Source organism: Rhineura floridana, chromosome 8 (assembly GCF_030035675.1).
Source record: "Rhineura floridana isolate rRhiFlo1 chromosome 8, rRhiFlo1.hap2, whole genome shotgun sequence".
Classification (NCBI taxonomy): domain Eukaryota; kingdom Metazoa; phylum Chordata; class Lepidosauria; order Squamata; family Rhineuridae; genus Rhineura; species Rhineura floridana.
Genome location: NC_084487.1, coordinates 14,812,364 through 14,831,968, shown reverse-complemented (window position 1 = coordinate 14,831,968; position 19,605 = coordinate 14,812,364). Strand labels below are relative to the sequence as shown.

Sequence of the window (19,605 nt, the reverse complement as noted above, 5' to 3'; positions counted from 1 at the left end):
AAAAATTTGTCAACAAATACGGAAAACTAAACAATGGCCCATAGACTGGAAGCATTCAATATACATCCCAATTCCAAAGAAGGGAATGCAGTAATTATCAAACTATTGTCTTAACATCCCATGCAAGTAAAGTAATGCTCAAGATTCTACAACAAAGGCTCTTACAATATATGGAGCGAGAAATGCCAGACGTCCAAGCTGGATTTAGAAAGGGAAGAGGCACCAGAGATCATATCACAAGCATACATTGGATAATGGAATGGACCAAGGAATTTCAGAAGAAAATCACCCTGTGCTTTATAGATTACAGCAAAGCCTTTGACTGTGCAGATCATGAAAAACTATGGAATGCTTTAAAAGAAATGGGGGTGCCACAGCTTCTGATTGTCCTGATGCGCAACCTATACAGTAGGGCCCCGCTTTTCAGTGGCCCGCTCTTCGGTGTCCTGCTAATACGGCGGCTAAAATTAGAGTAAGACCCCACTCATATGGCGCTTGTTCCGCTTTTACGCCATTTTTTGGGCATTGGAACTCCTTCAATAAAATGGCACCCGACGCCCAAAAAATGCCGTAAAAGCAGAACAAGCGCTGTATGAGTGGGGCCTTACTCTACTTTTAGCCGTCGTATTAGCGGAATACTGAAAAGTGAGCTGCCGAAAAGCGGAGCCCTAGTGTACCTCAGCACAGTCATTCACCAAACAGTCAAGAAATCAGAAGAAGGCTAGGACTGGGGAGGGCAGCTATGAGAGAACTAGAAAAGGTCCTCAAATACAAAGATGTATCACTGAACACCAAAGTCAGGATCATTCAGACCATGGTATTCCCGATCTCTATGTATGGATGTGAAAGTTGGACAGTTAAAAAAGCAGATAAGAGAAAGATCAACTCATTTGAAATGTGGTGTTGGAGGAGAGCTTTGCGCATACCATGGACCATGAAAAAGACAAAGAACTGGATGTTAGAACAAATTAAACCAGAACTATCATTAGAAGCTAAAATGATGAAACTGACACATAATGAGAAGACTTGATTCACTAGAAAAGACCATAATGCTGGGAAAAACAGAAGGGAGTAAAAAAAAGGGGAAGGCCAAACAAGAGGTGGATTGATTCCATAAAGGAAGCCACAGGCTTGAACTTGCAAGATCTGAACAGGGAGATTTATGACAGATGCTACTGGAGGTCGCTGATTCATAGGGTCGCCATAAGTCGTAATTGACTTGAAGGCACATTGACAACAAACAAAAACTCTTAATAAAGGGAATGAAATGAATACATACATGCTACATTACAAGCTGAAACTTTGGGGTAGGTGTATAAATGGACATTTCTGGCCAAGTATTCCATATGGGCGTTGGATATCAGAAAGCTAGGCAAGGAGCAGGGAAACCATTTCATCCCGAGGAGGGCCACATTCCCTTCTAGGCAACCTTGTGGGGGCCACACACCAGTAGTGGGTGGAGCCAGAGGCAAAAGTGGGTGGAGCAATGAATATATAATTTAGCTTTGCCCTGCTTGTTTCTATACACACTCACACACTCCTCTCTTTCTTCCATACAAGGGAGCAAGAGGGGCTTTTTAAAATCAGAGTTCAAGCACATATTCTAACCCAGCAGAAATGTTCAAGGAGGGTAGAAAAGCAAGGCTGCCGAGAGGTGCGGCCCAGAGAAAGTCCCAAGAGTCAGACAGAAAAACCTGGCAAGCTGCGTTTGGCCTCCAGGATTGAGGTTTCCCGTGCCTGGCCTAGGCTATTCAAGCATGCCTCCTCTTGCAGTGCTTATTTTGAAATTATATATAACGAGGAACATTCAAACATGCTATTACTTCATCCGTATTCTAAAGCGGAACAGGATGGCTACTCCATGTGCTTCTCTGAATGCGCAAGTCATCATCAGCAACAGCACCATCAAGGCAGGACTCTGTGGCAGACGTCCAAGGCACTGTTTAGCTAGAGGGCTCCCAACGCAGCAGGGTTCCCTTGCCAGATACTGAAGGAGGAGAGGAAATACACCTTGCCACCTAAAGAGAGCCCCACTGGAAGACCTTTAAGTCCATAGTCTAAAATTACCTAATTTGCACCACTGCAAATCAGCTCTACAGAAATTGGTTGAATCCCATGTTTTTCCTCTCCAGTAAGACAAATGCAACTCTCAAGCATTTTCAGATGTGTCAGTGCCACATCACAGCATGCAAAAATCAGAGACGAGTGCTCCTGTGATAGGTCCCTGGGATCTCTAGCAGAGAGACCTCAGCTCCCTCACCAGGCCTATAATCCTAAAGCCTATAATCCTGAGGATTCTGGGGGAGCCTTTACCATTAAGAATAAAACTTTTTAAGGATATACCAAGAGACAGTGGCACTCTCCTTTGACTTGAAAAATAGTTCACCCTGTTCCTCGAAACATGGGTGTGCTGCACACCTGGAGCAGCCCAGCCCAGCCCACAGCTATCTGCCCCCATGAGTCAGCCGAGGTATAATAAGCCCATCCCATGTTAGGATTTGCTTCACGAGAGCGATTACGCAGGGAGTCACGAGAGCAAAGTCCTCGAGAGAAATCTGCAAACTTGAGGGATGTTTCTGGTTTGCTCTAGAGATGCTCTGGACCCCATTTCTTTTGTCGACGCATGCTTACTGCACCACTGTGCTGGGGTAAGTCCTAAAAAAGGCAGCTTATGAGCAAACGTTGCACACTTGCAATTCCAAGAACCAGCTTCTCTGTAAGTGACTTCTGGTCTGGGACCTCTAGCTGCCACAGAAGCTATACTCTTCAGACCCTAAACCGGGGCCCTGAAACCTGTCTGTCTGTCAAGGGTGCATTCCCTCAGGGATAACCGGCAAACAGGGAACAGGGCTGCTGGACAGTGGTGGAGCCAAAAGTGGGTGGGACATCCCTTTTCTCTCTCTCCTCTGCCACCCTCTTCCACTGCTATCCCCCCTTCCCGCAGCCCATGTGGAATTAGGCTGAGGGCCACAGGTAGCCCACCTGTGCCCTGGACTAGGGGCAGGGAACCTTTGTTAGCCTGCGCTCCACACTCTCGCATGGACAACCTGCATGCCTGTGGTGGATGGGAACAGAGGCAAAAGCGGGTGGAACAGTAGGCCGCATCCCACCAGCCCCATAAAAACCAGAGGTTTCCACAAACTCCACTGCATCCTCCACCCAGGCAAGCAGGAGGCATCATCGCAGTTCAAGAACACGCGCCAGCCAAGCACAAGCACTCAAGGAGGGCACGGAGCAGGAATAGTGAGTGGTACTGCCTGCAGAGAGGGTGCAGCTCAGGGAGAGGGCCAGAGAGAGAGGCCTGGAGGGCCGCATGTGGCCCTCAGACCTGGGGCTTCCTCCTTCTGCACAGAGAATGCAGCAAATTCTCTAATTCAACGTAATGAGGAAACTATTACAGATGGCCCGTCCAGCATATTCGCAGATGGAAACAGAGGCATTGAATTTAATGAACTTGTTGCATCTTTATTTCACCCTTCATCTAACAAAGGGGTAGAAGTAGTCTCCAAATGTTTTGGACTCCAACTCCCATCAGCCCCAAACAGCTTGGTCAATGGGAAAGGATGAAGGGAGCTGCAGTCAAAAACATTTGGAGAGGCACTACATTGGCTACCCCTGCTCTAGAAAGACTTCAGGGCAGCAGGCATGTCAAATCTCCCTCCAAATTTTAACCTCCCAAGAGCCCTGTAGGTTAGACCCAAAAAGTAGGTCACCCAGCGAGTTTCATGGCTGAGCGGGGATTTGAACCTATATTTCCTACTCTTAATTATTGCAGTTCAGCAGCTCGGCTAGCCTAACTCCCCTTCACCATTCCACAGTTACACATTGCTCAAGGGTACCCTGCTGTGAGGTCTTCGCTGATGGCAAAATCACCTGGTTTTTGAAACAGGTATAAATCACCCTAACAATCCTCCCCCATCCCCCAGGGGGAAAAAAACTTAGGAAGGTTTAATTTCACAATGGATCTGGCAGTCCTGAATAGCTGCCGCCTTCCTCTTCCAAAGACGTGGCTATGGAGGAAGCAGACACACTCGGGTGCTCACCTGTGCTCTGGACTAACCGGTTTTCCCTCACCTGAAAATAAATAAATGTATCCATCAAATCTCCATGAAAGAGGGATGTAGTGGGACAGCTATCAGAAAACAGGAACTGGCCCAGGAGGCAACGAGCAGAGCTTGGGAAAGTTACTTTCTTGAACTACAACTCCCATCAGCCCCAGCCATCATGGCCACTGGATTGGGCTGATGGGAGTTGCAGTTCAAAAAAAGTAACTTTTCCAAGCTCTGGTAACAAGAGGCTGCAGCATCTTTCCTACTATTTTGTTAATTAATTTCATTGTAAGCTGGGCTGCACATTGCATGAACCAGCCTGGAAATATGTATACGGAAGGGCAGATGTGTATAACAATCAGTAAGCCACATTAAAAAGCCAAGGTCTTCCTTCTTCCTTGAGGATCGTCAAGAGCTCTTTCCTAAAGGCTTGGCAATATATTGTTATGTTCACCTGGCTTCTCTTATCTGTGGGAAGCACCAGGAGTACAACACGCAGCCGGGTTTGGTTACCTTTGGAAGGAGGTCACTGGAGGCTTATGGGCCTTTTGTGACATTTGTGTTGATTCACAAACATACAGGTTGACGAGAGGCACAGCTGAGACCAGGGTGGGGAACCTTTTTTCAGCCTGATGGCTGCATTCCCTTCTGAGCAGCCTGTGGTGCGCCACAGACAGGGGAGCTTGGGCAAGCTGCCTTGCAGGCCAAACTGAGACCCATGTTGGGCCAAAGTAAGCCTATACTCTGGAGGCTCCCTCCCCTCCCCTATAGAAGACAGATAATCCTCCACCATAACTTACTTGCATTTTATCCTGCACTTTCTCAAAGCAACTCAAGGAGGCATCTGTCTCTATTGTATTCCAACAACAACCCTGTGAGGTATGTTGAAAAAATGGAATTGGACTGCCTTCAAGTCGATCCCGACTTATGGCGACCCTATGAATAGGGATTTCATGGCAAGCGGTATTCAGAGGGGGTTTACCACTGCCTCCTTCTGAGGCTAGTCCTCCCCAGCTGGCCAGGGCCTGCTCAGCTTGCCACAGCTGCACAAGTCAGCCCCTTCCTTGTCTGCAACTGCCAGCTGGGGGGCAACTGGGCTCCTTGGGACTATGTAGCTTGCCCACAGCTGCACAGGTGGCAGGGCACATAACCCGAGTCACTCACTGTGTGGGTGACCTTTAGCTGGCCCTTGACACCCAGGAGACACAAGTGGGGATTTGAACTCACAGACTCTGGACTCCCAGCCAGGCTCTCCTCCCCACTGTGCTAAACCAGCTTTGTGAAGTATGTTAGGCTGATATAAAAGATAGTGAAAGGACCATGGTCACTCACTGAACACTATGGCTGAATGGAAAACTGTATCTGGGAGTCCCTGGTATAAGCACAACGCTATCGTCTGTGACTGGTAGCCATCTTAATGCAAATGAGAAACATTTCCTAAGTTTGTGGTGGCACCAGTTCTCTTCCCAAAGCAATTCAGGAGAAGTTGAATTGGTTACTGCTACTTCCATAAACCTCAGTTTGCATTCCCACTGCACTTCAAAGCCGCGTGCTGTGACCATTCATTACTTTCTGTTGTGCTTTTCTCAAAATGAGAACACTGTAATAGCCATTGAGGAACCATTTTTTGCTCGTTGGATTGCTTGCTAAAGGCGGAGGATGATCAGCTGATATTTCCTCAACGGGAGCGAATGATGGGGGTTGTTCCTTTGATGGGCAATCTACTTGCAAGAAGTTCAGGACGGGTATTTTTGCCTGCATGTATGCACAGCAGAAAAAAAAGTGTCAGGGTTTCAGATGGGGCATTCCCAGCCCCACTTGGAGATGCCAGGGATTGAACCTGGGACCTTCTGCATGCAAAAAGGTGTCAGAGTCAGGGATTTAGGTAAAGAGAGAGAGCTTTGCTGGGAGTTGAGCTGAAGTTAAGGTAAACTCAAGGCAGCCCTGAGAATGGTAGGGGATTCTCTCCTTTCCTTCTTCTGGGATTTGATGCAAGATTAGCGGGCGTGCATCCTACCCGATGAGTCTGCTTGGTCCAATATACTCTGCTTGCAACATCCTTGTACAAGCATACTAAGGGCTCATCCAGACGACTGCAAAATGTGTGACACGCCCGCTATGTGTGTTCATTATTTTTCGCTCGTCCAAATGACGTCTCGCGCTGTTATGCATTTTCACGGGTTAAATCCGCTCCTTGCAATACCGGCAAAAATGCAATTTGCTGTTTAAAATTGGGAATCATCTGCTGTGCCTTCAGGAGTTAGGATGCAATACGGCGGACTTTACAGCTGATGGGCGGTTCTTGGGCGTTTCCCCTTGCCCCTTCTCCTCATTCTAGCCAATCATGTATCTGCACTTTTGCGCATGTGCAAGAATAAGCCCAGAAAATTGAACCAATCATCGCAATGGTGGGGTGTTGGGGGGGGTCTGCAACTACTGCGCAGATGCATTTTATTTTTTGCCAGCCTGCAAACTGGGCGGCCGCTCTGGGTGAGATCTGCAATGCACAGCAAGCGAGAAAGGGGGGGGGGGTCGGTTTCAGCCTGCCTCCAGAAAGCTTTGTCAATTTCATTCTACTTGCTGGGGTTTTTGCTTCAAATCAGAAAAGCATGCATTCGTTTAAGTGTAATATGGCAAATACAAACAAGAAAAGGGGTGCTGGTCGGTTTCAAGCCTGCTCCAAAAAGCTTTGTCAATTTCATTCTCCCTGGGAAGGAAAGGGAGAAGGGGGGGTGTTTCTTGCTTTTTTGGAGAAATAAGTGCAATTGCCAGCGTGTGTATCTCCTTAAATATCAATAAAGGCAGAAAAGCATACATTCATTTAAGCATAATATCGCAAATACAAACAAGCAGGCATGAAACCGACCAGCAGCCTTTCCTTCCGAGGGGAGAACTCCTTTACAGCCATATTGTGCTTCGTTGCAAAGGGGGAGAGAAGCATACGTAATTTTTTTGCTGACCAATTGGTTGATAGGGGGAGGTTTTAGAGGCGGAGTTTGGAAAAAGCGAAAAGAATGTAGGGGTCTTACCGCTGCATGTGCGGGTGCAAAAAAGCATTTTTTTTAATTGGGAAAGAGCGAACTAAAAGGCAAAGTGAGGACTATCAGATGACAAACCGAATATGGAAACCGTGGATTATCCTGCTCCGTTTGGATAAGCCCTAAGACACCAGTATGGTCATAGTCATAGAGAAGGTTAAAGGCTGCATTGCCTGCATCACATCCCAGGTCATGTTCTATGGCAGGGTGGGAAACCTCTTTTAGCATTAGGGCCACATTTCCCCAAGGACAACTTTCCAGGGGCCACATGTCAATGATGAACGTGGCAAAAGTGAGCGTGCCCAGGCATACAGCAGTTTCGTCCTGCATCCAGGCCACCAAGAGGTATCACCACAGTTCAAGGACACGTTCAAGCCAGGAAAAGCACTTGAGAAGGGCACAGAGCAGGGACAATGAGGGGATGTGGCATGAGGAGAGTCCCTAGGGTCAGACACAGAGCCGTGGGGGCTACATTTGACCCAGGCCTGAGGTTCCCCATCCATGGTTTAGGAGCACATGATGCAGCCACCTTGTTGAAGCTAAGCTGATCTGGATCTGACCCTGGATGGGAGACTACATGGTAAGGCCCACGCACACTACTTCAAGGAACAACGCTGGGATATTTTTTTCATATTTGATAAACGTTGGAACGTAGGAAGTTGCCTTATACAGAGTCAGACTTCTGACCCATGTAGCTCAATGCTGTCTACCCTGACTGGCAGCCCCACCTGGAGATATCAGGGTTTGAACCTGGGACCTTCTGCATGCAAAGCCGATCTCGACCACTGAGCTCTGGTCCTAGACAAGTTACAAGGACGAAGACTCTGGAAGAGGCCACACTTGGAGCTTCATGTCATTCAGGAAGAGGGCCAAGCCCATATTCTTTGGAAACAATACCTATATGTATTTGACTTGGAAAGAACAAAGAAAAACCCCAGGGCTGTGTCATTGGAAGATATCCTGAAGGCTTTGATGGGTGGGTATAAGTTTGTTAACAGGCCATGCTAGCAATGCATAGCAGTATATAGCATTACAAAACAATCTTCGCTGTCATTAACTCTGCAAAGATCAGCAGGTTCTTAAGAATCTCCTCTTGGGTTGTGTTTAGCTTTCCCAATTTGCTATAGGCCTACATGAAAAACTATGCATAGCAAGTTCATATTGAATGGTTTGGAAAGAAAAGGTCTGCTTGAAACAGAAACTGAAAATAAATAAAAGGGGCCTTTGCATGAAACCAGGGACGTGGCCCTCCAGATGTTTTTGAGAGTTGTAGTCCATCATCCCTGACCCACTGCCCATGGTGGCTGGGGCTGATGGGAGCTGTAGTCCAACAGCACATGGAGGGCACCAAGTTGGGGAAGGCTGAGCTAGGTTATGAACACTCATGTTGCATCTCCCCTCTACTGCCATTTTTAAATGGCCAAAAGGTACCAATCACCAGGGAAGAGCCCAGATGCTAAACTTCAGTAGTGGCACCAGTTCACCATCAACACAGCATCTATTAAAACAGGGGTGGCCCTCCAACTCCCATCAGCCCCGGCCAACATGGTCAATGGTATGGGACAATGGAAGGTAGAGTCCAGCAACATCTGGAGCACCTGAGCTATAACATCTCCAAAAGAGTGGTGGGCCCTCAACAGGATTTTAAATGAGCCTCTAGGTAGCACATGAAGATGAAGCAGTATAGGGTGTAGATATAAAACTGATGATGATGATGGACTGCCTTCAAGTCGATTCCGACTTATGGCAACCCTATGAATAGGGTTTTCAGGGTAAGTGGTATTCAGAGGGGGTTTACCATTGCCTCCCTCTGAGGCTGAGATGCAGTGACTGGCACAGGGTCACCCAGTGAGCTTCATGGCTGTGTGGGGATTCGAACCCTGGTCTCCCAGGTCATAGTCCAACACCTTAACCACTACACCACACTGGCTCTCAGATATAAAACTATTGTATACTAACAAAGCCCTGTATGACTAGGGCCAGCCCTACCGTGAGGCAGAATGAGGCCTTTGCCACTTCAGATGGCAAAGTGCTGAGGGCAGGGAGCGGACATATATATTTGTTTACAAAAGTATTTATATGCCGCCTACTCACAAAACATCAGGGCAGTGAACAGCAACCTTGCTGGTCATGGACCGAAATAAACATTGATTGAGTGAACAGCAACATTAAAAACATTTAAAAGCAATGCAAAACAATCATTAAGATGACTGGTTATTCAAGAGACATTTTAAACAGCTGCACAGGCCTGTTGGCACAACAAAGTACTTGACAGACACCTTAAAGTCAAAAGCGAGGGTGCCTGCGGAATCTCTGCCAGAAGAGCATTCCACAGCATGGGCCTGGAGACATTAAATGCCCAAATGGTTAAGGCCAATCTGGCATCTGTAACACAGAGAACAGCAAACAGCACTCCTCTGGGTGATCTCAGCGACCAGGCTGGGATACCAGGGCTCAAGCAGTCTGTAAGGTATCCTAGACCCAAGTTGTTCAACACAAGAGCCTTGAACCTGGCCTGGAAGCGTACGGGTAGCTAGGGCAAACGTTTTAGCAGATGTGTCGCATGCTGTCAGCCGTCTGCCACCATCAGCAATCTAGCTGCTGCATTCTGCACCAGCTGGAGCTTCCGGACCAGGCCCAAGGGCAGCCCCACATAGAGCACATTGCAGTAATCCAGTCTTGCTACATGGCCTGCTCTGCACCCCTAAGGTGGCCCGAGACCTTCAGGTGCAGTGAAGGTCACTGTCCTACTGCCAGTGTTGAAGGGAGATTCAACGGCCAATCTGGTTAGCTTTTGTCCATGGACTTTTTTTTGGAGGGGGGGTTTGCCATCTTGTCCTTTGCCTCAAAAGGTCTTGAGCCAGCTCTGACTTTGACTGGCACCAGCTCTCCAAGGTTCCAGACAGATATCTTCCTCAGTCTTGCTACATGATGCTCTTTACAGCTTACCAAGTTTGAGAGCGCTAAGGGCACCTCTCCCCTCTGGTCACTTCCCGTCCCATAGACAGAAAGAGACATCTCTCTCTCTCTCTCTCTCTCTCTCTCTCTCTCTCTCTTTGAGAAGTCAGATCCAGCAAAAGTAAACATGGATTCTTCTGAATTTGCATGATTTTACACAGGCTCCCCACATGTACATGCACATACATACACGTCAATACCAATCTAACCTTGGTGGACAGCACGGTAAACAAACAAATAATCCATTGCTTGCCCACCCTATAAAAACACTGATCCAACATACAGATCCGCACGGATATTCATGGGGCTTTTTAAACCACTAACAGATGACAGACATGTCCCATGCTTTGATGGTGGTTTTGCTGGGACCTCTTGTAAAAAATTAATGAGGATCCACAAGGGTCTGTACCTTGGATCCGTGCTTTTTTCACAGTTCAGTCAACATCATGCATTTACGGCATGCGGCTTCCCCCAAAGAATCCTGAGAACTGTAGTTTCCCCCCTCATAGAGGTACAATTCCTAACACCCTTAACAAACTACAGCTCCTAAGATTATTTGGAGGAAGCCATGTGCTGTAAATGTACGATCTGGATGCGACCACAGATATCGTCAGCAATTTGATGGTGGTTATGGGGGAAGAGCGCCCGTGGAAAAACTATGCAGTTTCAAGAGGATCTGTTTTGCTGGATGAATCGTGTGGATACATGCACATCCCCTCTCTTTGTCTCTTGCAGCACCCAACTTTCTCCTCCCCCCCCCGCCTGCCTCTTGGCAACTCTCCCAGATCTCTCCCCTTTCCCTCACACCCTCTTGGTTGCTTTGCTTTTTGTTCTGCTGCTCACGTACTGATCTGAAATAAGGTAGCTACTCTCACCACCTCCCGATGAAAGGGGAAGTGAGCAACAGATGGGGAAGAAAGCCTGATCAGACGCTTTGTTGGCACTAAGGAAAGGCTTCAAGGGTGTCGTGTTGGTGACCTCAGCTTTAGGGAAATATGCATTATTGCAATTAAAAAGAAAGCCACACATGTGAAGATTCACATGTATGGAACTCTTGCCAGGCAGTACTAAGGATACGTTTTGTGGGGGAAGATCCAATATGTGCATGGCACTTCCTGCAATATAAATACACACACATTTCCCTGCATTTTATGAAGTTACTGATTGAGCTTGGCTTTTCCCTCTTCCCTCCCATTCCTTTTTCCTTGTGTGTCATGTCTTTAATCTTTGAAAATGAAATAGACTGCCTTCAAGTCGATCCCGACTTATGGCGACCCTATAAATAGGGTTTACATGGTAAGCGGTATTCAGAAGTGGTTTACCATTGCCTTCCTCTGAGGCAGAGGCAGTGACTGGCCCAAAGTCACCCAGTGAACTTCATGGCTGTTTGGAGATTTGAACCCTGATCTCCCAGGTCGTAGTCCAACACACTAACCACTACACCACACTGGCTCTCATTCTTTAATCTTTAGGAGGAATTTGTATATCCAATTGATTGCTGAAAGATACCATTCCTGGTAACCCTGAACGTATTAGCTCCGAGAGCAGGCAATCGTTTTTAGAAGTTTTTGACCATTTTGTAGAAGTTTTCTTAAACTGTTTTTAGAAGCTTTAATTGTTTTACTATTGACATTTTTGCTGCCCTGGGCAACTTTGGGAGGAAGGGCAGGATATAAATTTAATCAATCAATCATAACTCTTTTTAGATTGTGAGCCTCAGGACCATCTTTGAAATAGTTTTTGTAAGCTGCTCTGATTTTTGTAAGCCGTTCTTTTTGGCTAAAGGGCAAGGTACTTGCTGTAAACAAACAAACAAACAAACAAACACATCTCCCTACTAACAATTATATTCTCATTTTGGGAGAAGGCAATTTCCCCCTGCCTTTCAGTCAGAACTCTACTCAGGCAACTCAGCCACCAGAAATCTCTTAATTCCAACTGAGACTTTACAACCACTGCATCCATCATTTCAGCTTGAGATGTTAAATGCACAATTAAATTGTTCCCACCCATCTAATCACTACCACCAAAAAATGCACATGGCTTACAAAAAACACAAAATCTGGAGCCGCAGCATAATTAAAGGATTAGAAAACTGGAAGGACAGCCTTCCTCCCCTTCGCCACAGACGACTTTTATTAAGCATCACCTGTTTAAGACAAATCACTCAGAAATGGCCAACAACTGTACCTGGCACAATTCAATTGTGGTTTTAAGTTGCACATTCAGACTTTAATAGCTATTCTTAAAGCTATTTTATAGAAAGTAAGACAGCTGGGTGGAAACTTGCCCTGATCACATATCTGTGAAGCAACTTCAGCTCTGCAATTTTGGCTCATAAATCCTTGTAGATTTACATTTTGTAAAGGTGAAATCTAGCATTTGCCTTATTGCCAATGCATGCATTTAAGCTGAATGTCTTGACCCTGCCTAAAGAATTCATATTGCCATACTAGATATTTTCTTCCATACTAGATGTTTTTTTGGAACAGGGCTGGGCATTTGTGCCATTAAATATTGATTCAAAATTGAAAAGCATCAATTTTGTTAAAAACAGAAGAGATGCTTTAATCAACAAGTTTGATAGGCTAACCACAAAACAAAAACCATTTAATTGCTAATATGAAACAGTTAACAGCTGGTATAGCACAGTGGGAAGGAGAGCCTGGCTGGGAGTCCAGAGTCTGTGAGTTCAAATCCCCGCTTGTGTCTCCTGGGTGTCAAGGGCCAGCTAAAGATCACCTGCACAGTGAGTGACTCAGGGGTTACGTGCCCTGCCACCTGTGCAGCTGTGACCACAATTGGAATATTGTGTACAGTTCTGGTCACTTCACCTGAAAAAGACTATTTTGCTCAATGGACACCATTTCCCCCCACGTTGCTCTTTGAACCTCCTAAAACCAGAGGTTTAAGGAGCAGCACAAGGATGTTGAAAAGGGCTTTTAAACAGTCCAGCACTGTGCTTTGAAGTCCTGACAACTGAGGTTTCAAAGCACAGCATCACCTGAGATGACATCAGGTGATTGACAAGTGGGTAGCCCTGTCCATCTGTCAAATTTGGCCAAGGAAGATGAAGATCTGGCCCACTGGCCAGAAAAGTTTCCCCACACCTTCATTAAAACTACATTTCCTTTTAAGAAGTAGTAGAGCAGTTTGAAGCGAGTCTATTGTAATTGTTATCTTATTGTTCTACATGGAAAAGATACATCTGCAGCAGCGTCACTAGTGGGAGTGCGGGGGGGTGCGGACCTTCAGCGCGCGCCCTCCCAGGGGCATGGATAGGGGTGGCTGGTCCCGCGCACGCGCACTTCAAGCTGACGGTGGAAGGCCCGTCCAGGCTTCACCGCCAGCGAGCAGGCGCCTGCTTTCGGCATGCATTGGACCGGGTGCCGGGGGGCAGCGGCATCACTAGCAGGAGTGCGGGGGGGTCCGGCTCTGGGTGTCACCCCCCTCATGGTGTCACCTGGGTGTGATCCGCACCCCCCGCACCCCAGTAGTGATGCCCCTGTACATCTGGAAAGCTTCCAACAGGACATGCCATGATCCTTTTGTTTGTAATGTGAGTAAAGCTTTTCCTCTAACATGTTGAAGCACCCTATTGTGGGAGCTTCAACAGAGGATTTTCAGTATCATCAGGGGTTGAACTAGACAACTTTTGGGATCTCTCTCTCTCTCTCGCTTACTATCTGAAAGATCTCAAAATGGTTTACAGTAGAATACACAAGGTACAATAAAAAAACCATATCAAATCAATTTACAAAACAAAATACATGAACAATATCCACAAAGACAGTATAAAAGCCACTGGAATTCCTTGCCTGGGCCTCAGGAAGAATGTATTTGCAGCTGATCCTCTGAGCTCTGATAAACCAGGCAGGTGATGGGGATTTAGCACCCATCGACAGCGCTCATGTGATCAGGGAAAACGGGGTCCAAAAACTGTCTACTCCCTGGGCTTCCGTGGTGAGATGTCTCGATTCCTCCATCCAGAGCGTGGCGTGCACGGCCACACTCCAGTCACCCCAATGCACCGTCCCCTCCAGTCATCCTCCGCAACGACACCGACCAGCCCCCAACCACGACCATCTGGGTCGACCCCTCATCCCGCCCCCACAAGCCTAGAACCATTAATCTGCTGCGTTTCCAGACGAAGGAGCCACAAGTCTAGAGAATCTAAGGGGGAATACAGAATAAATACAAATGATTCTTTTCCAATAGGTATCAAGGTATTTTTATTTAGAAAACTCATTCAAATTGCTGAAACATATGTCCAAATTATTACCCAATTTCCTGTTGCTCCTTAATACAGTAGGGTCTCGCTTTACGGCGCTTTGCTTTACAGCGATTCGCTAATACAGCGGTCTCAATTAGACGCAATTAGACTAAAGCCCCACTCATATAGCGCTTGTTCCGCTTTTACGGCGGTTTTCGGGCATCGCACGCCATTCTATTCAATGAGTTCCGCTTTACAGTGGTTTTCGCTTTACAGCGGGGGTCTGGAACGTAACCCGCCGTATGAGTGGGGCCCTACTGTACTGTGCTCTCAATTAAACCATGTTCATTTTCTAAGCCTCTCCTCTAAAGGCGTATTTTCTAGGCATAATAAGTTTGAACCATTTTTTTTTAAACTACAGAGACCACGATCCAGAAAGATCTACATATAAATTGAGATGCTTCTCTTCAGAAAGAAAACGAATGCCATCCTAGCTCTAAACTCCATATTTAAAAAAGTATTGATATGCTTTGGGAGGCTGCTGTTTCAAAGTAACTGATTTGGGTTTTTTTCCTATGGAAGGACCTTAGCTCAGTAATAGAATATCTGCTTGGCATGCAGAAGATCCCAGCTTCAATCCCCACCATCTCCAGGTAGGACAGGGAATGTCCCCTGTCTGAAACCCTGGAGACCCACTACCAGTCAGTGTAGACAATACTGAGCTACATGAAACAATGGTCTTACTCAGTATAAGGCACCTTTCTGTGTTCCTAGAAGGAAGTACCTATAAGGCACCTTTCTGTGTTCCTAGAAGGAAGTACCAGGCAAGAGAAGGGGGGGAAATCAATGGCCATGTATGCAGTTCTATTACAAAGGCAGGTTTGCTGTGAGGCTGAAGAATGCAGCAAGTGTGCTATGTTAGTATTAAATCTGCCTCTAGCCTAAAGCAGCCTCAGACAGCCTAGCTCATCTCAGGTGCCAGTTATGTGCGCGCGTGACACTCCTCTTTATGTAAATGAAAATAATCATTAGAAAAAGACCCAATGCTTACATAATTAAGCATTACACACCATGGTATGAAGGAGGGCGAATCAGGAGGAGAGCTGTTTACATAGCTCTAGGTAACAGAGATCTCATTCAACAGGAAGGATGAGGTATATGAAAAGCTACCTTGCCAATAAATAAATACAGAAGCAAAAGGCTGCTTTATATTCACTTTTTTTAAGGGGGAAGGAGGTTTCTCCCATGACCGCTCATATGGTGGGTAGAAGCACTGTATAGAGAAGTATATCAGTCAAGCCGTACACACTGACCATCCTTTAGTCAGTCAGGATCTGGTCCAGACTCCTGTTCCCAGTGGCCAACCAGATGCCTATGGGAAGCCCACAAATAACCTGAGCACAAGAGCACCTCTTCCCTCGGACTTCCGGGAAGGGTGACTTCGCTTGTGCCTGCTTTTGAGATGGGCTCCCGCCTCAAAAGAAGCTTATTCAGATATAAATCAGTCAGAACATTTTTTTTTGACTGATGAAATTTCTCCCGGGCAGGGAGAAACGTAGAGATCAACGTCAAAAGCCTGTTTTTGTTGGGAGGACTGGATTTCATTAATTTATGAGAAAAGGTCCAGCCAGCAATGCCGGACGGACTTCCGAACAAGCTGTATCTGATTAATGCGATACGTTTATCTTTTCTTCAAAGAGAAAACGGACTAACAGGCAAGCACCTTCTTTCTATTATTTTTTTTACTTGGTTTAAATTGTTGCAGCAAAAAGAGATTTGTCAAATGAATCAGCTTTAAAGAACTTCTGGGTGAGCTATAACTCTTCTCTGTTATTCACGAAATTAACAGCTTATCTCTGTTTCTATTGCAAAAAGCTGTCCTGGAAGTGCATTCTAAAGATATAAACAGAAGAGGGATTTCTATTCCGAGGAACATTATATTGTCTGGGACTATTCTCTTTTTGGTCTATTTTATTTTGACGAATCTGCTTCTTCACGACGCCACTAACTGTTTTGATGCTGGGAACTAAATTTGTTTTGTATTCTTGAACATAGAGAGATAAGGCAGGCTGCTCTGTTTATACTGTGATGTCATCAAGCCTGGAATATTAACCCAATTGTTGCTGAAATAAGAAGTGGTTCTTCTTTATTTTTGTTTTGTTTTGTTTTCGTGGTTTTAAAAATGGCAATCAAGAAAGTGGCTGAGAATCTGGAAGTAATTATGTTTCAGAAAATAATGGATGAGATTGAGATAACGAAACAAACCCTGCGACAGGGCAGTAAGGAGCTGAAAATTGAACTGAGCAAAATGACGCAGGAGCTTAAAGAAATAGGGGATCCTGTGAGAGAGGAGAATGAGATCAGAGATGAGAAAAGAAAAAATAAAGGGAAGACACAAGCCCTAGAGATTGGAACAAATGTGGAATTGGAAAAAGACCTGGAGTTTATGGATATTAGAAATAAAATCTACTGTTTGGAATTTAATGTTATCTCTGAAGAAATGAATGAAGATATTAGAGATAAAGTTATCAATGGCTTGGATAATCTTCTGGACTGGAATGACATGATGGAGCTTGATATAGAGAAAATCTATGGAATTAACTGCAGCCATGTGACAATGGAAAAACTCTCAAGAGATGAGCCAGTGCATTTTGTAAAAAAGAAGAACAGAGATATGACTTTACAACAATATTTCAGCAACTTATTCAGAATTGATGGCAAGAAAATATTTGCGATAGAGGAAATTCCCATCAGACTCTTATTATATGACTATGGCTATGACAGCAAGATTATTATGGAATACTGATAATGGAAGATTGGACACTGAAATTACTGGACTTAACAGGACTATTGAAGATGGAAGATGGAATTAATATGGATAATGGAATAATGGCTATTGAAATTATTGGACCTAACAGATTTTGATGAGATGGATTAATCGATATGTTTATTTGGACTATGGTTATGACAATAAGATTATTATTATTATTGAGATGGATTAATCGACATGTTTATTTGGAGAAAAATTGATAGATATATTTCTTAAAGAATTGAAACCTCTCTTTGACTTTTTGTGGAAAGAATAAAGTAATGTTTATGAGATTTGATGATTAATTAAGATAACTACTGGAGGAAAGTGATTTTATAATATAATTTAAGAGACAGGATTGTTATATATTGTAGACCTATAACTGATTTGATCTGCGACAAATGGGAAGTCAACATTTTATTTTTTTGTTTAATCATTTTTGTTTTGTTTTGTTTTTTGTCTTTGAATGTTTTATGATTTTGTTTTGTATGTTTTATGAAAATTTGAATAAAAATTATTGTAAAAAAAAAAAAGAGCACCTCTTCCCTCCTGTGGTTTCCAGCAACTGGTAAGCAGAGTCATACAGAGAACAGGATGATGGGATAGGCCTTTGGCCTGTGTTATCAGAAATCTTCTTATGTTCCAGGATTGTATTACATTGTTTTATTAAGTTTTATTATTGTTGGTTTATTAAATAATTTTAAAACAAAAAATAACCCCCCCGAAAAAAAACCTATGGAGTAGTAGGGCTTGAGCAGCTCACCAACAAGACCAGTAGCCAACACTGGGGGGGGGGGGGTCGGAAGCAGGCCACTTACCAAAGTTGAACTTCTTCGCCTTGGGCGACTCCTCCCACTCTCCAGGTGATGTTTTTTTCCAAAGCTACCAAACTGACACTCGGGAGCAGTTTCGCACACCGTTCCCGAGAAGTCCGACATCATGTTCCTCGGCATCCCACCCAGAAGGGGGAAAGTGTGCTCCTTCGAAAGGGAGTATTCTTGCCGCACGGTGTGGAGTGATGCCAAATGATCACATGGAAAGTCTCTTGAGCATTTCTGTACAGGATTCAGGATTGAGAAAGAAAAAGAAAGTTACTGGATTTCAAAGCGGGATATCCAGCAGCTACAACGTTGAAATGAGATCATGAACAATTTCAATAGGTGACTCTGGGACTCTACTAGGAGTCTATCCAACTGATCTACTATGTATTTTGGAAAGTTGTTTGTCTCTTTGTCTGTTCTCTATGAGTTTGGACACCTCTTAAGATATCGTAATCAAAGTTTGCATGATGGTTCTTGAGATCAAGGAGCAAGTGTTTGTCTATGTATGGATATAGTTGGATGCTGTTTTGAATCAAGATGGCAGACTGAACCTTTCAAAACGGCACTGATTTTAACCTCTGATTTCAAATCTCTCTCTTTCTCTCTCTCTATACACATACATAGACACACTCCTTAGATTCTCACGCATTAACAATCTTTTCCTCTTCCCAGGGAGCTCTGAGACTTGTCGCTGTCAAGGGAAGTGGTGTCTCCTAACAACCCTCAGCACTCTTAACAAAAAACAGTTCCCAGGATTCTTTGGGGGAAGCCATGACTGTTAAAGAGGCATCATTGTGCTTACAGTGGATGTGGCCTTACATTTTAGAAAAGCAGATGAAGCTACACAATATTCCAGTGGTTCCCAACCTGGGGGCTGGGACCCTCAGGGGGGCCACGAAGTAATCCAGAGAGGGCCATGACAGTAAATAAATGAATGATTTATTATTATTTTTTAAAGAAGTCTTCACTCCCTCGACACTGTCTGCTTTCCACTGCCGCTGCAGATGACACCTCCCCCTTGCTCCAAACGAGAAGGGAGGCCTTTTGCTGAAGCACCAGAGCGTCTTTCAGGCGCACTAAGGGCAGGCATCTGCCTATAAAATACATAGCAGATGCCAAAGGAGGCTGAGGGTGGAGCTACCAGGAAGAAGAGGGGATTACTATCACTGATTCCCGTCTCCTTGCACTGCCGCTACTGACAGCGCCCTTACTTAGAATGAGAGGAGAGGGCTTTTTGTGAAGCAAAAAGAAGCAAGCCTGCAAAGAAAGGCTGCTTTCCCCTTTCCTTCCTGGCAGCCAGCCTGCCTCCCTGGGGGGAAGGAGTCATGAATTTTTTTCAGCTTATAAAGGGGGTCCCGTGCTCATAAAGGTTGGGAACCACTGCACTATTCATTTAACACAACAGGCAGTTAGGCCTCCAAATCTTCTGCAGATGCTATTCTTCTCCATGTGCCACCAACATCAGAGTTGTTGGGTTTGGGATGCAGAAGTTTGAAAGTCAGTCTACAGAAGACCCACTTCACCCCCTTTTGCCACTGTACAAAAGCTTCCTTTTTTTGGCAGGCCCTAACTCTCTTCAGCTGCTGGTTTTGATTTCCCAGGCCTGCTAAGGTGCTTCCAGACAGGTGCTTATTGTGAGATGGGTGCTTGGGATGGGCGCAAGGGCTTTTCACATTTCTTCCCTCCCCATTTAATTCAGATTTACCCATTCTGGGGA

At 45.2% G+C, this 19,605-nt stretch overlaps 1 protein-coding gene across 2 annotated transcripts in view; it reads right to left on the bottom strand.

Moving 5' to 3' along the window:
- Positions 1 to 19,605, bottom strand: part of PROSER2 (proline and serine rich 2) — a 51,280-nt gene that overhangs the window by 8,107 nt on the left and 23,568 nt on the right. For both annotated transcript variants that reach the window (XM_061638346.1, XM_061638347.1), the window contains exon 2: positions 17,886 to 18,122. In XM_061638346.1, the coding sequence (XP_061494330.1) occupies positions 17,886 to 18,122 (237 nt within the window). The remainder of the gene's footprint in view (positions 1 to 17,885; positions 18,123 to 19,605) is intronic.